This window comes from Capsicum annuum, chromosome 2 (genome assembly GCF_002878395.1).
Source record: "Capsicum annuum cultivar UCD-10X-F1 chromosome 2, UCD10Xv1.1, whole genome shotgun sequence".
Taxonomy (NCBI): Eukaryota; Viridiplantae; Streptophyta; class Magnoliopsida; order Solanales; family Solanaceae; genus Capsicum; species Capsicum annuum.
In genome coordinates this window covers 113,117,766-113,133,641 of record NC_061112.1, presented here as the reverse complement: position 1 = coordinate 113,133,641, position 15,876 = coordinate 113,117,766, and the positions used below count along the sequence as shown (strand labels likewise).

At 28.7% G+C, this 15,876-nt stretch overlaps 2 protein-coding genes across 8 annotated transcripts; both read right to left on the bottom strand.

Moving 5' to 3' along the window:
- Positions 1-1,017: 1,017 nt before the first annotated feature.
- On the bottom strand, positions 1,018-7,230 carry LOC107858991. Of its 7 annotated transcripts, none has more exons than XM_047406629.1 (10): positions 6,797-7,227; positions 6,635-6,678; positions 6,359-6,513; positions 5,973-6,076; positions 4,794-4,895; positions 4,492-4,529; positions 4,108-4,201; positions 2,932-3,054; positions 2,748-2,829; positions 1,018-1,616 (listed from the first exon to the last, which is right to left on the bottom strand). In XM_047406629.1, exons 7-10 carry the CDS (start codon positions 4,144-4,146, stop codon positions 1,450-1,452), a joined length of 411 nt encoding a protein of 136 aa, XP_047262585.1. In that variant the 5' UTR covers positions 4,147-4,201; positions 4,492-4,529; positions 4,794-4,895; positions 5,973-6,076; positions 6,359-6,513; positions 6,635-6,678; positions 6,797-7,227; the 3' UTR covers positions 1,018-1,449. The 7 variants fall into 7 exon arrangements, with proteins under 7 accessions (XP_047262585.1, XP_047262588.1, XP_047262584.1 ...); XM_047406632.1 differs by having other exon boundaries at positions 6,419-6,513; XM_047406628.1 differs by having other exon boundaries at positions 5,973-6,513.
- Positions 7,231-15,154: 7,924 nt separating this feature from the next.
- Positions 15,155-15,616, bottom strand: LOC107857988 (receptor-like protein 9DC3). Its single transcript, XM_016702739.2, has one exon. The coding sequence runs from the start codon at positions 15,614-15,616 to the stop codon at positions 15,155-15,157; it is 462 nt and encodes a 153-aa protein (XP_016558225.2).
- Between the last annotated feature and the right edge of the window lie 260 nt (positions 15,617-15,876).

Genomic DNA, 15,876 nt, shown 5'->3' with positions numbered 1-15,876 from the left:
ATAGTGCTTATTCACTTGTAATAGTCACCATTAATGAGGAATACAAATAGAATTCTTTGCTTTTGTTTAATGACCAACATGAGTGATATATTAAAATAATTTTAATCTTTTATTATAGTAAAATGAATTAAAATAGGTGAAAAAGGCCCCCCAACAGAGAAAAAAATAAATATAATTAATGATCATAGAGAGGTGTCATATTATGTTATTTATGTTTCTCTTTTTTATTTAAAACACAGTTCTATGATCACTAAAACTTTATCATTTTATTTTGTCATTTGAAATATCATAAATTGGTTATAAACCAAACCGACGAACCAAATCAAACCGAGAAAAAAATTGACTTATGGTTTGATTTGGTTGGTTTGGCGTTAGAAAAAATAGATCATTCTTGATTTGGTTTGGTGTTAACCAAAAAATATTCAAACCGAACCCGAATTAAACCGATATTTTATATATATATATACACACACACATATACATACATACATAATTTTAATCTTTTATACCTAAAATATTAATTATAATTTATTTTTTAATTAGTTTTAGTAATTTTCAATATTTGAAAGTAAATGTAGATATATATTCAGATTAGGATCTTTAAATTGTAATATTTGTCTATTAATTGCTAATTAAATGATTCAAAATTCAATATAAACTAAAACCTAAACTTTTCACTCTTCATCTTATTTTTTAGTTTCAAGAGAGTTTTTCACTCCTCATTTTTTTAAAATTATGATTTTTCATTAGCACATGAGTGAAAACATATTTGATCTAGTCTTCAATCACAATATAATTGTAAAAACTAATGATTATAAAAAACAAAAATAATTCAAAAAAATCAAAAGAACTGACTAAAATCTAGACTGAAAAAAACCAATTTCATATTGGTTTAATTTGGTTTATAGTTTTGATAAACTGACATGATTGGTTTGATTTTTTTTTTAATAAAAATTAAACCAACCAGACCTATACCAGTAACCATACATTAACTCCACATTCTCATCAAAGTAGAAATCATCGCCAACCTCATCTAGATCTTCCCTCAAATAATATGTATAAAAAAGTAATTACATAATTTCATACATATAAATATAAAATCAATTAATAATATGCTAGCCATACTTTAATGAAATCTAGCATAAGCTATCCTTGCAGTGTCATCCTATAAAACTCTGCCTTAATTCTTTTTCCCATTCATGATTCATGATTCATATTTCATAACTGTCCACTCCACTTCTTCCTATAAAGCTCGTCTACATATTCTGAGCCATTGCAATAATTTACACGTATAGCAGAAGAGAAAACACATTGAAAAATAAGTTTCATCTAAAGTTCATTAGTCATCCTACAAAGAATATACCCACTGTTAGCTATAATATACCTCACTTATCCTTTGTATTTATTTGGTCTTCCATCACCATGAGGCACCACTTAGGAACTCCAAATTTATTGCAAATATTTCTTAATCATAGAACTTTCTGAGATTCCTCTTAACATCTTCAAGTATAGCTTCTTGATTGAGAACTTGTCAATACTAAGAAACTCCAGATTGTATCCTGCTTCTACTAAGAACTTCTTGGACATCATTATCTTTTGTAGAGCAAACATTTTATCTGAGAGCACAAGCATTATTAAAAGGATAAGCACCAAACTATAGATTGGCCTCTATAAGCAAATCGCTTTCTTAAGAACATGGAAGATATTTTCTCATATTTTTAAAAATAATTCAAACTCTTCTTAGACAAACATTAATCATATGTATACACAATTTTCTTTAGTTAGTGATTGGACCAGATCGATTGTTAGCAAATTTGTCATTGTATTTACATGTTTCTCGGACAATTGACTCACTTACTGCTACAACACTTGTCCTTTTGACTTAATGAAATCACTTAATTCTCTCTCCAAATACTATGGTAAACCACTCCTTTCATGGGGGTCACAACTCACAAGTAACTTGCAAGCTTGAACCTCCAAAAAGTTAATAAGCAACACACACTAAAATATAACCAATGCAACAATTCTTATAAATTTTTCACAAAAGTTATACTCTATTGTCATTCAACTCTAACATAAACACATGACTAATTTATGATAAATCATAGATTCAAAATTTAGAACACGATTTAATTTAGTTTCAAAGTAAAAAAGTCATTTTTAATTATGTAACTAAGATTCATAAACTAAACATTTTTTAACATAATCAAGCTAAGTTATTTAAAACATAAAAGACAGTAAGCAAGTCATGATTTTTGACAACCACAAGTTCAAAATTCTCCGCATTTACTCTTTTCATAAAGATACATCACATGCATCCTCCCATTAAAAAGATGGGGATGAAACGGAAGATGAAAGAACAGTTATAAGAGAACATCTTCAAACAACCTAAGGTATTGGTGACCTGTAGCACAATTTTTGGCAAACATGGACCGTTATTTCTTTCCAACACTTCACACCTTAATCTGTAACCTGCAGCAGGCCTAAGAAATGTCCAGTTTCTGAATACCATGAATCACATTAAGAGTTTTATATTCAAGTGGGTCAAAAATCAAATAGTTGACTAACAGATGATTCTATGAAAAACTCATGTGATGTGTTAGTCTAAAAAAAGATAGATTATTTTTAAAATGTACAAATATTTGGCTATACAAAAGAATCTTGGCTAGAAATAGACAACGCTCAAATGTATCATCTTCTAAAATGATGTCTTTACATGAAGAACATCATCCAAAATAAAATCTCACCATTATTTAAGTCTTTGAAAGAATCCTCAAAGTGATGATCTTGTTCTGCAGAAGGCCCTGTTTCTGGTGGCATATTGTCAACCTGCGAATGATGTATGAATGAAAAAATATAAAAATCAGAATTATAACTCCCAGAATGATGTATCAAATGTAGTATGTAATGGTAAAAAGTGAATAGACTTGCCTGTTGATCCATTTCAGTTGATTCAAAATCCTCAACAGCTGTTTCAATGATATAATTGGTTGTATCATCATTTTTTTCTTGAGCTTGAAGAGAAGGTACTGTTTCTGCAAGAACCTCCCCATCCTGTATTTGCAATCAAGGAATGTGAAAAGCATTCCAAACAACTGTATGTTAAGTCCAAATTGAAGAAGAAGAAGCGAAAAAATAAAATAGAAGAGCAATAAGAGATGGTCATTTAACTGATATTTTTGTGTGATGTCTAGTGGGTAAAGAGAGATTTTATTTTGGAAAAAAATGACTATTTGTTTTCTCATTTACTGCTTCAATTCGTTGCCCTCACAAGTCAAACTACTCATTGTCCTAGCCATAATATTACAACAATAAATAATAGGCTTTTCAACTCTTTCTCAACTTAACTACAACCATTATTAATATTTTTAATGACACTGAATGAATAGAGTAGGATATTGCTAATTCTGTAATTTGAAAATAAGTAAAAGATAGAAAAACCTCAAAAAAAAGAAAAAAGATAAATAGGAATGATAGTCATAGAGAGGTGTCACATCATTCTTGTCTTATTTCTCCTTTATATATATACTACTAAATTTATCCGTGCTTCGCGCGGTGATAAGAAAATCAAATATAGTCTTTTGACAACTTGGGTAAAACTTGTGGAGGGATAGGAGTATACAAAACTCTTTGTTAGACAGTTTTGCCTTGCCTCATCTTCCCCATAAATTTTTGTTAAAAGTCAATATTCATTAATTAATAAATCTCTTAGATAACTTGTAAAAAGTATATTAACAATAAGACATTCATGTTTAATTTGTACTTTTAATGATTAGTGATATAAGTTAAAATCTCATTCACTTGAAAATAAAAACTTCAAATATAACACCCTAGCTTCACCTAAATGAAATGACTCCTCCATCTCACTAACAAAAAGATGAGGTCACGACATTGAATTTAACAATACGAAATTAATAAAATCATCTATAGGCAAATAACATTACCAAAATCTTTTAAAAAATAAAATAAAAAAATCTGATTTATGCACTTTATACTAAAAAGTCTTGAAGGTTAGGCACCATTGATATTATACTGATTCTAAAAACTTGAGAAAATGAAATTTTAAAAATAAGTACTACACTACAGAAAGCTTTAAGGAATTCTTACTTTAATCACTATTTTCTTCTCCATCATTTCAACCGTCATACTTGTTCAGATTCAATTCAACGACAACCAAGCCTCTCGTATCTTTTCAACAGAACTGCAACACTCAAATTGACATTGTTGATGGATGGTTCTTGGAAAAAAAATTAGTTCGGATATAATTATTTGTATAGAGAGTACTTAGAGATACCAAAAATCCAACCTAAATTCAAGCAGTAGTCAAGAATTTTTAACAAACAACCAACGACTAACAAACATCTTGCCTTAGTACTATTATCAATATGGATCTATTAGTGAGTAACTAAATAAATGAACAACAACAATAACATATTCAGTATACTCTCACACAATGGAGTTTAAGGAGGGCATAGTGTACGCAAAACTTACCGCTACCTCAGAGGAAGAGAGAGTATCTCTGCTAGGTCCTACACTTCAAGGAAAATCAAATCAAAGCAATCATAAAAAAGGTAACAGAATAAAACATGTTGAATGTTAACTACATAAAATCGATTAAAGCAATGTAAAGTAACTCCACATGATTTCTAAACAATAGTTTAATAAGCTAATCATGAATCAACAGAATCTTACATAGTGGGCTTTGTTGCCTAAGCTCTCTCTCAACCATTATTATCAGGCTAAATAAAAAGTAATTCTCGAAAAAACATAGTAGAAAATCTAATAGCACATGCCTATGAAGATTGGATAGTTTTAGCTTCAAGTCTTTCAGATGCAGCTTGAGGTATTCTTGTAGAAGATCCACATCTACTAAATGACCATCCATCATATGAATACTGCAAATTTTATTTTCATCTAATCATTCTTCAGATAAAGGATCAAACATGACAAAATATGTAGATTTACTAATACTCTGTAGGTATATTGGTTTGCTGGTTAATTGTATTTATATTTTACAAAAAAAAAATTCTCACACAAAAGTGAAGTAGGGTATCTCTCAAAATTATCTAAATTGAAATTCCAATTTTTAGACCGATAGCTTAATCCAACAATAGTGTAAGCCCACCCCTTGTCTTCTATTCAGTGTTTATATCAGTTTGTATTCTTCTCTAAAATACATATTGTATTGAAATATGAAAGATCCTTATAAAAAAAGAGTTATTCCTATGAAGTCATCCACTCCAAAGTGGATCTCCAGAGGATGACACACTATACTTCTATAACGAATAAGCAGAATCAAATGCAGTTTCATATACTGCCAACAAGTGAAAAAAATGGCAGCAAAACATAAAGAATGTACTTTAACACATTAATGATTTAGAAATTACCTTCAAATCTAGATGGACAACAGGTAGATGCATTTCGATCAATTCGAAACTTATGAAAAAAACAACTAACTTGAAAATGTAGATTCTGATGTCATAATTAAGATATGATTGTTGTTATTAAAATCGCTTCTTCTCTTTGTTCTGACTAAAGCTCTTGTGCACTCTAGCACAGAAGAAGTAGAAGCATCACTCATTCTCTCTTCTCTCTCTTTCTCTAGTTTTGTGTGGCTAAAGCTCTTACGCAATCCGGCAGTGAAGCAGTAGAACATTATTAGCTTAGCCATTTGGTACTACTTTATTTTTTAAAATAATGGTAAAAAATTGTAGATTATAAGAGGTATTAACTAACATGACTACTAATTCAGCAAAAGAAAAGAAAAAGGATAAGAGTTGGTCATTAACGATACACATGCGCATAAATGATTTACTTTTCTTTAATTGTGTATTCACTATTGTTGCGCTGGTGGAAGCTGACAGGTATTCTGTCGAATTATTCGAGGTGCACCAAACATATTCGAGCATCTTAGTAACAAGTTTTATCATAAAAAATTAAAAGGTTTTAGGTAGAAATGTAAGAAGACTTACTTGGAACTGTTGGAGGCAACTAGCAGTTGCTCTGATTGGTTGAATGTTGCAGGAACCCAGTTTATCCGCAGGTTTAATTTTTTATATCAGCTAAAGAGTAATGTCTGCATTTCAAGCATAGTAAATCACAATTAAGAGAATGGTTTACTGTAAGGACGAAGATTGCATGATTGAGACAACATCTCCGAAGATGGCCGATTGTAATTTGACAGAGTTTGAACTGTGTTGAAGGCCTATACATGATAACAGATTTCACAAAAAGACAAAAGCTTCCATTAATAAATAAACTTGATAAAAAACATAAGGAAAAACACATATATGGCACGCGGGAAGGGCTCGTGCAGCTGCAGCAGGATTTGAAAAAGGAATTGATCGTGACTTTGAACCTGTTCTTTCTGAGAGTTCACTTGCAATAAGAAACTGGAAGATATTAATTAGTTAATCACCAATACAGTCAAACACTAAGTTGTGTGGAATCTTCACTTTCGATGTTGGACCAGTTGACACTTTTGAAGAGTCCAAACAACATAGGTCGAACAACCTACATTTGAGGACAAAGTACCCCTTCAAAATTAAGAAAACTAAAATAACAAAAGATTTAAGCCAAAAAAAAATACTAACAAAATTTTAAAGAAGAATTAACAATTATTATATTCACTCACAAAATCAGGTTGGAGTAGATGCCACAATAAAGAGTAATCCATTCCTGCAAATCAAATAAAATGGTAACATAAATTTAGCTATTACTTCTCCTGAAATTAAGAGTTAATAGAGGGAATGAAAGAAAAATTGCACACATGCAACTACAAGGGCTCGATTTATACCAGGCGATATATATATATATAAAATTCAAGCTTGAAACAAATCAAAGAAGAATATCTTGTTGGTTTTCCTTATCAAGGCAGCGACCTCTGTCCCTCAAATAAAGTGTGGCAATAAATTTCAGAGGGAATAAAAATTAAGGGTGTTTTCTTTCCTTTAATTACAAATTTGAAGTTTGATACTTATCTGAATGGATTTAGAATTGTTGGCGCATAGGAAAAGCTTGGTGAAGAAAAAGAACTACAAGAACAAAAGGAGAAGAAATCTGATTCTATATTGAAAGAGAAAAAAGAGCTAAGGGTTTGAATTAATTTCCTTGATGAATGAAGGAATAAGAAACATTTGGAGAAGCTAATGCATTACAATATGAAGAAGAAACGGTAGGTTTTCTTAATCGATGGGTATTCTTTAATTTGGCTAAATCAGTAATTATGAATTTTATGATATAAATAAATAGGAGATAAAGAAGAAAAAAATTTTAAAATTGGAGAAAAAAGATAAATGTCATTTCTGATCAGTTAAGCATGCCACATCAACAGGCTTATATTTCTCTTTTATATTAATATATAGACTTTATCTTATGAATTTTCTTTTACATTCTGCGTATTGTTGAAATAACATTTTGAATTTTATTTATTTTTTTAACTTGCAGGAGTAGGGTCAAATTCAAAGTCATGAAGTAGATCTACACAAAGAGAGTCTCAAAATAAAAAACAAGTGATTTGTTTTTATTTCTTTATGATTTTCTTTTTCTCGATACTTTTTTTCAGTTAATCTATAGTCATGCATCTTCTACTTTTTACACATATAAATTGTCAATATTTGTTCTATAAAATTTTAAGCTATTTTACTTACCCATAATAACAAGTTTCTCTTTGTACGTGTAGTATCTAATAGAAAAAGTATTAGCATCATTTTTTTCTATTAGCATCTTTAAAATGCAGAAAGAGCAAGAAACACATGCACATCTGATTATTTTTTTAATAAATCTATTTTATTTTTAGCATTAGAGCTTCTATTATGATTTAACTAAAATTTGTTATGATCTTTTATTGATTATATATTTTGTTCGATATCAATTTAGGATTTGAGATTCATGAAAATTAATTATTACTGAAAATTATTTAAATGCAACAGAAAATACAAAATAACAAGATGTAAATCAATGAAATTAATTAGTAGATTTAAGGTAAATCATAACTAAGATTTTTGATATTACGAAATCATGTGAATATAAATTTTTGATCTTCGGATTTTACTTTTAATTTGAAATGTGAATGAACATGTAATTTAGTGGTCACAATTCCTTGAATTCAAATATATATATAAATTAACATTATGAACTTTTTTGTAAATTATCTTTAGAAAGGAAAACCAACTATATAAATATACTTTGTGATTATTGTAGTATTCAAGTAGCTCAAAAATATATTATAAATTTAGCCTACTATATAAATATACTTTGTGATTATTGTAGTATTCAAGTTTCCTTATATATGAATAAATTTAGCCTTTGGAAATGCAATATTATTTAACATAGCTAAAACAGGTAGAAAGGATAATTATCCATTAATTTTTGAAATTAAATAAATATTGTTGAATATCTATTTTTAGTAAAGTAAATAAATATTGTTAGATAGAGGAGTATTAAACCTCTTGGTTGATTGTTGATAAATATAGGTCCTAGAATGGGTATTATGTGATACTGGATTAGAGGATACATTCTCCCACCTTTTTTATGACTGTACATACTTTAGCACAAACTGAAGGGGCTTATTGAAATGGTTAAATATCACACGGGAAACTACATGTTGAAAAACTGAAGTTAGATGGTTGGAACAAAGAGTTAAGAGTACAAGACCCAAGGGCTGCAGCGAGTGTGTTCTGATAGAGTAAAAGAGATAATAGTTTAGCTACACCTCCGAGGGGTTCATCAAGCTAAATGGAAACCACATGCTAGAGGCTCTTAATAGTTACCCGAAAAAATATAGTCATTGATACTGTTTTTTTATTCTAGGAGTGTTTCATAATTCTGAGATCTAGTTCTAGCGTACACATGAACTAGCAATTGTAAGTTGGATCACTCTAGCTCAATAAAATTCTTCTGTTTCGACCAAAAAAAATATAGGTCCGATATGACATAATATAATATAATATAATATAATATAATTTTTCATCTCAATTTATGTGATATAATTTGATTGACACAAATTTAAGAAATCAAACAAGTCTTTATTATATTTACTAATATACCTTATTAAAGTCACTTTAGTGCTAATTTTTGGTTAACGTTTCTTATTAAACGTGATCCAATGAAATTAAAATGAAAATTATATCATTAAATAATTATTAAATTAAAAAAATGATTTTTTTTGAACGAACTTAAAAAAAATATATATCAAATAAATCAAAACAGATAAATAATATAATATAATACTCCTTTCCCGGTCCCCTCATCCTAAACTAGCGCAGCATATATTCAAAAGGGTTGTTATTACTCTTATGTCTAGACAGGGATAGGTTCTCTGTGGGGCGGAGCCACCTTTCATATAGGGATTCATTCAAATTTTATTCGACAAAAAATTATATTATTTTTATATGAGTAAAAATATTGTTATGTATATATAGTAGAAGTTGAATTCCCTATTAGCTAGTTCGTATGTTTGTTTCTGAACCTCCCCATAAAAATCCTACCTCCGCCACTGAATTTACAAGTTCTACATATTCGATCTTAAAAGTTTCAGCATTACACTGGTTATACTAAAATTATGGATCGAAATTGAATTTGCTTAAAGAAATATCTATAATTTTGTATGGATCTATTTCACCAGAGGAAGAAATTCACAGTTTTATAGAGATGTAGATCTAAAGAAACAGGAGAATGACTACCTGTAATAAAACACAGGCTAATACGTTAGTAAGTATTGCTCAAGAAGAGTCCAAATTATTATTCCTTTTGTTCATTCATACTTGTGCATTTTAGATTTTAAATGTCATTGAAAGTAATAATTAATATGAAAATATATCATGATACCTATATTAACTGATAAAAATAATTTAGTGAATATATAATCATTGTTAAGGTAAAATGTGAAAAAAGAAAGATTATTGTCTTTTCTTAATATAGTAAAAGTGTTAAATAAAATTATAAACATATAGATTTGAAATAATAGACAAGTGAAAATGAACGAAAATAATACTATCTCATTAGCCACAAATTCAAGACTATCAATTGAATTCAAGGACTATTGAAGAAGAAAGAACCTGTCTAAAAGTATTTTATATATATATATATATTGGGTAATTGATATCACATAATATTTTCAACTTCTTGTGATTCAAAGAAATTATTAAACCCTTTGGCCACTGCAATTTTTCATATCAACCAATACTAAGGAACAAATTCAAACAGAATCTCCAAAATCTAATACTAACTTGTATAAACAATTAGTATTAGATTCTTGGCACTCAATAATTGTACAATATTTTAAGTAGTAATTTTGTTTGGTGAGAGACAAAGACATTTAATTGTTTCAGCAAAATAATGCCATGCAAAGCGGACCCCTACGTCACATGTGGGCTATATGTTATTCTGTCCTTTTATTCGTATATAAAACAAACTCACTTTAACCAAAAACAGATCTAGCCAAAAATAATAATATTAATAATGATTGAAAAAACTTTTTGTCTTTTCACAAATTACTGAACAAAGTCGCAAATAAGACAAGAATTTTTTTTGTTTTTTCACTAATCATTGAACAAAGTCTTAAATAAGACAAGCAAGATAACTTGAACTGTGAGCAACCTTCACCTATTCAATCTTGAATTTGGAAATTCAAGTTATCAAAAGAGTTTTTTTTTAAAAAAAAAATACTTCTTCCATTTTAATTAATGTGTTGGTATTTGATTGAACACGAAATTTAAAAAATAAGTTATGATTTTATAAAATTTACAAAATTGCTCTTCTTAAAGTCACATTAATTTTTACTTTTTAGTTGTTTTTTTTTACTAAATAAGACTCAGTAAAGATAAAATGAATATGATGTCACTAAATAGTTGTCAAAAAAGAAAATACGATATTTTTTTTGAATAAACGAAAAAAAAATATTCCACATAAATTAAGATGGAGGGAGTATAAAAAAAAAAAGGAAGCTTTTAAAAAAATTACAAAAGAAATCCGCAATACAGTTTGGAAGAAACGGGTTAAAAATGAATGTAAAGGAGTTAGCAATTTTTTTATTTTCTAAACAATGTGTCGAGTTAAAATAGGTTATCTTTTAAAACAAAATTAGAGGGAACAATTGTTTGATTTTATTTATTTAATTTAAAATTTTAAAAGATAATTTATCATTTTTATCTAGAGAAAATGACGTTTTCAGTCCCTGAGTTATTGTGTTATTTCAATTTCAATTACGCTAATATTTGACTAAGCACTTTTAATCTTCAATCAAGCAATGCTTGCTAGTTTGATCCCTTTCTAATGGATCTTATCAAATTAAGCGAAGTGATAACTATTAATAAGACACTTTTAATCTTCAATTAGCTATCTATTGTTCAAACAACTAACAATGCAAATGAAAAATTGTATGAGATATATCCAACGTGCCGTATTAATATTTATCATTCCTTTTAATTTAATGAGATCTGTTAGCCAAGGATAAAAATAACATGCATTGTTTTAATTGAAGGTTAAAAGTACTTAGTTGAATATCACAAGGACTGAAATTGAAATAACGTAATAGCTCAAGGACTAAAAGCATCATTTCACTTAATATCAAACATTAATTAATATGTGCATTATTGTAAAAATTAATCAGTCATTACATCTTAAAGGCGTGCAAGGTCCATAATAAAGTGAACGGAGGAAAAAATTGTTTACAAGATAATTGTCACAAATTAGTAATTACTTGTTTAGTTTATAAAATTAAAATAGTAGTAATTATATTTTTATTTTATTCCTAAATGGAGTTTTGTTTAAATTGTAAATAAGTTTGTAAAACTTCAAAAAAAGGAAATTCTCAAAATTAAATTAGTAATTTTTTTTTTAATATGTCTCATTTATCAATTACTTCCTCTGACTCATTTTATGTGTCACCTTTTGATCAAACATAAAATTTAAGAAATAAGTAAATTTTTTATGAAGTTTGTCAAATTATCTTTTTTAGAAAAGTAAAAAAAAAGCATTATTAAAGCTCCTCTATTTCTTTTATTTGCCAGCCCCCCTCCCCGTCCCTCTTTTTATAATCAAATGATATACATAGAGGTGTCAAAATGAATTCAAATTATGCTAATCCGCTCAATTCGTCCAATAGCTAATGGGTTGGTTCAAGATAATTTACTATTGGATAAATCTCAATCTATTAAGTTTTAATCCCTTTTAAAATGGGAAAAGGACAGAATCGACACTTCAAATTAAACTATTTTCATGTAAATGGTTATGAAATTTAAATTCCACTTTCTAGTCATTTCAATTTACTGGCTTATTCTATACCGTTTCTATACACCTTTTATATAGTTTCTATACAAATCTTATACATATAAATATTTTATACGAAAATTATACAATTTTGATACACAATTTATATAATAACTGTACATTTTTTTTTAACACATTTTATACAACAATTATATAATTTTCATACACTTTTTATATATATTTTGTACATATACATATTTTATAGAACTATACAATTTCTACACATATATCTTATATAGATACATATTCTACTTATTAATTATATCATTTTTATATAATTTAATTATTATTTCTAAACAATTAAAAAAAAAGCAGTATTTGACCAGTTAAAAAATTTATATCAAAAAAAAATTAAAATATTTTTAAAAGGGCCAAATTACCCAAGTTGAACATTGTATCAGTATTGTATATGGACTGTATCAGTATTATATATGGACTGTATATAGACTACGTGGACCAAAATGATCCAAATTGGGAAAGAATAAGAAATAGCCATAAAGTGACATTTGTTTACCTGACATTGTATGTCCAAATGCTCAAATTTGGGCTATTACTTTTTAAAAAGGTTATAGAGTGTCCTTTTCCCTTTAAAAATTGAGTTCAAAAGAGCCCAATTCAATTTTTACTTCAACCCGTTTAATAGAAAAATATTTTTTTAATGAAATTAGAAAAAACAAGCGACAATGCATTCTTCCACTCTCAAAATGACCCACCTCACCCCACCCTAACCCACTACACCACCAGCTTACCCCACCTCCACGACACTTTCATTAAATATATTATTTTTATTTCTAAAAAAAAATTGGCTTAAATTATCGACAGACACTTAAAGTTGTCCCAAAAATTCACTTAGACAGCTCAACTTAGACCTGTACCTATCAGGCCCCTAACCCACCCGAATTTTGATTCAATCTTGCCTTTTTTGCCTAATCAGCAAAAGGTATAGAGTGTGTAATACACTCGCGTGACGTGGCAAAATTGACAAATTAAAAGGTGACATGTGACATTAAATCCAATAATTATTAAAAAATAATTATAAATTTTTTTAAAAATAAAAATAAAAATTTGATTATTAAATAATAATTATAAATTTTTTTAAAAAATAAAAACCAAAATCTGATCCCCTCCCCTGCCCCCCCCCCCCACCCCATGTCCCCCTTATTCATCTTCTTCTCTATTTCGTTGTCAACCCCCCGCCCCCATGTTGGAAATCTCCATTTTTTCCGACGATTAGATTAAGAAAATAAATAAAAAATTAAATTATCTTCTCCATTGCCAAATACCATTGAGATTTCAAGATTTGGACAAAGAAATCTTAACCTCAAGATTTCAAGATATGGACAAGAAAAATGGTATCTTTCTTATACCATTGAGTGTTTAAAATGATACTCAAATACCATTGTCAAAAGTGGCCAGCTATTTTATGTTGCTTTAATACCATTGACGTCCATTTTCAGGAACGTTCATCTGATAATGCATACCTATGATTTGAACGAGCATAATGGATCACAGAATCATCCTTGGGATAGAAATGTGCCAAGACAGCGACTAATACTAGTTCTTTAGCGTCGTTTCTCTTAACAATTCGATTTCCTTGTGAAGTTGATGGAATTCGAGGAGACAAATTGATGGTCAGAGCTGATGGTTGAGTAGTGGGGGTGAGGAAAACGATGAAGGGGGGTTTCTTTTTTTAAAAAAAAAATTAAGAAGTTATAATAATTTAAAGTTATATTAATAAAATAATTTAAATATAAGTTTTTTAATTATAAAAATATATTATTTATTTTACTATTAAAAAAAATATTTTCTTAAAAGAAATTCTTACCTCAACCTCGTCCTAACCCCCGACCTCCTACCCCACACCCCTCTCCAAAAATTGAATCCTTATTTTTTTAAAAAATTAGATTTTAAAAAATATTTTTACCCCTACCTCTACCACTACTCTCAACCCACCCACCCAAATTCTCAACCCCATCCAAATTTGTTTTCTTGAGTTGAATTTACAAGGGATAAATATCAATATAATAATTTTTAGACTAAGTGAATTTAATTGGGTGGGTCAAGACCCAACTCGATTTTTACCCCAATCCAATCCATTTCAACCCAAAGTAAATTTGGGCGGGTCATGACCCAACCCAATATTCAATTCAATTCAATCCATTTAATATTTTCAATCTCAATCAAACCCGTCCATTTGACACCTATAGATATACAATTTTAGCAACATTTTAATATATACTTTTTAATCTAATTAAAAAATATTGTAATTTAAATTACTTTTTATATAATTTTTTAATATTTAAATTTTAATTTTAAAAAATTAAATTAATTTAATTTAATTTAGATTTAAATTGACTTATGAAAAATAAAGAGAGCAAATAAAAAAAATATCAAATTAAAAAGGTGATAATAATTTTTTTTAAAGGAACTAAAAGAGAAAATGTAGAACACAATTGCGACTGGGGAAATAATATAAAATGAGTGTGTGCTAAAAAGACAAATAGGACAGAGGGTCCATTAGTTTTGAGTTTTATTACTCTAAACAATATTAGGAATTGAGTTTCTTTCATCATTAAAATAATTCTGTGACATGTCAGTATGGAAATTTATATTAATTGAATATTAGAAAATTTGATTTCAATTTTTTGTTTTTGGATTGAAGATATTATGGTTCAAATTTAATTAAAATAAGTGTAGATTGGATTGAATTTTGTAAGTTTGATTGTGAATAGTTGAAATATCTACTTTTAAATTTTGATTTTTAAGCTTGTAAGGTACTATGATAATTAACACCTCAATGCATTACTCATATACTCTTTGTGGATTTCCATCTTAACTTTTTTGTGGATTTCAAACTCTTTTTAAAGACTTTAGCAAGACTTTATCAGGACAATGCGCTCTTATTCCTCCCACATTCATTTGGTAATGGGAATCCACACAGATCAGGGTTTCCGAAATATGAATCATTTGGAAACGTATTGAACTGGTTGCTACGACGAATAGGTCCAACGAGATGATTGTGTGACAGATTTAGAACCTCGAGGAAAGTTAAACTTGCCAATTCCTCTGGAATTTTGCCGGCAAGCTGGTTATATGAAAGGTCCAAAGCTTCAAGAGTGCTCATGTTCCTCATTTCAATAGGAATGTGCCCTGTGAGGTGGTTGTGAGATAAATTCAGCAGCGGAAGTGAATTCAAGTTCCCAATTAATTTAGGGATTTCCCCCTCAAACTTGTTCCTTGACAAATCGATTGCTGTGAAAATCTTCAAGATCTTGTTGAATTTGGTCTCTTGATTTTTGATCACTAACGTCATCGAATCCGCAGCACGGAGGCGTCCCGGTGACATCCAAACTTTGGTTCTTTCGTAACTTTATATAGTTTGATTTCTTTATATTATTTTGCTCCTTGTCTTTTTCTTGGTGTCAGGCCATTAGTGTGCTCTATTTTTCTTACTGTTAGTTTTGTCCTTACCTCGGTTCTGTTTTTTCTCCCTATTTGAGTTTAGTTTTGTTTCTTGATTATTTCTTCTAATTTGTGTGAGCCTTGTATTTCCTGCTGCTTCTTTGTTACTACCATTGTTTAGATTTTCTTATATTTTCTTGTAGT

What these genes read in the sequence shown, in the direction of transcription:
- LOC107858991 (XM_047406628.1), bottom strand. Translation starts at nt 4,146, where the DNA reads ATGACGGTTGAAATGATGGAGAAGAAAATAGTGATTAAA. An exon ending in AGAAGAAAATAGTGATTAAA is followed by an intron (nt 3,055 to 4,107) that starts GTAAGAATTCCT and finishes TTGCAAATACAG; the next exon opens with GATGGGGAGGTTCTTGCAGA. An exon ending in CAACTGAAATGGATCAACAG is followed by an intron (nt 2,830 to 2,931) that starts GCAAGTCTATTC and finishes CATCATTCGCAG; the next exon opens with GTTGACAATATGCCACCAGA.
- LOC107857988 (XM_016702739.2), bottom strand. Translation starts at nt 15,616, where the DNA reads ATGTCACCGGGACGCCTCCGTGCTGCGGATTCGATGACGTTAGTGATC.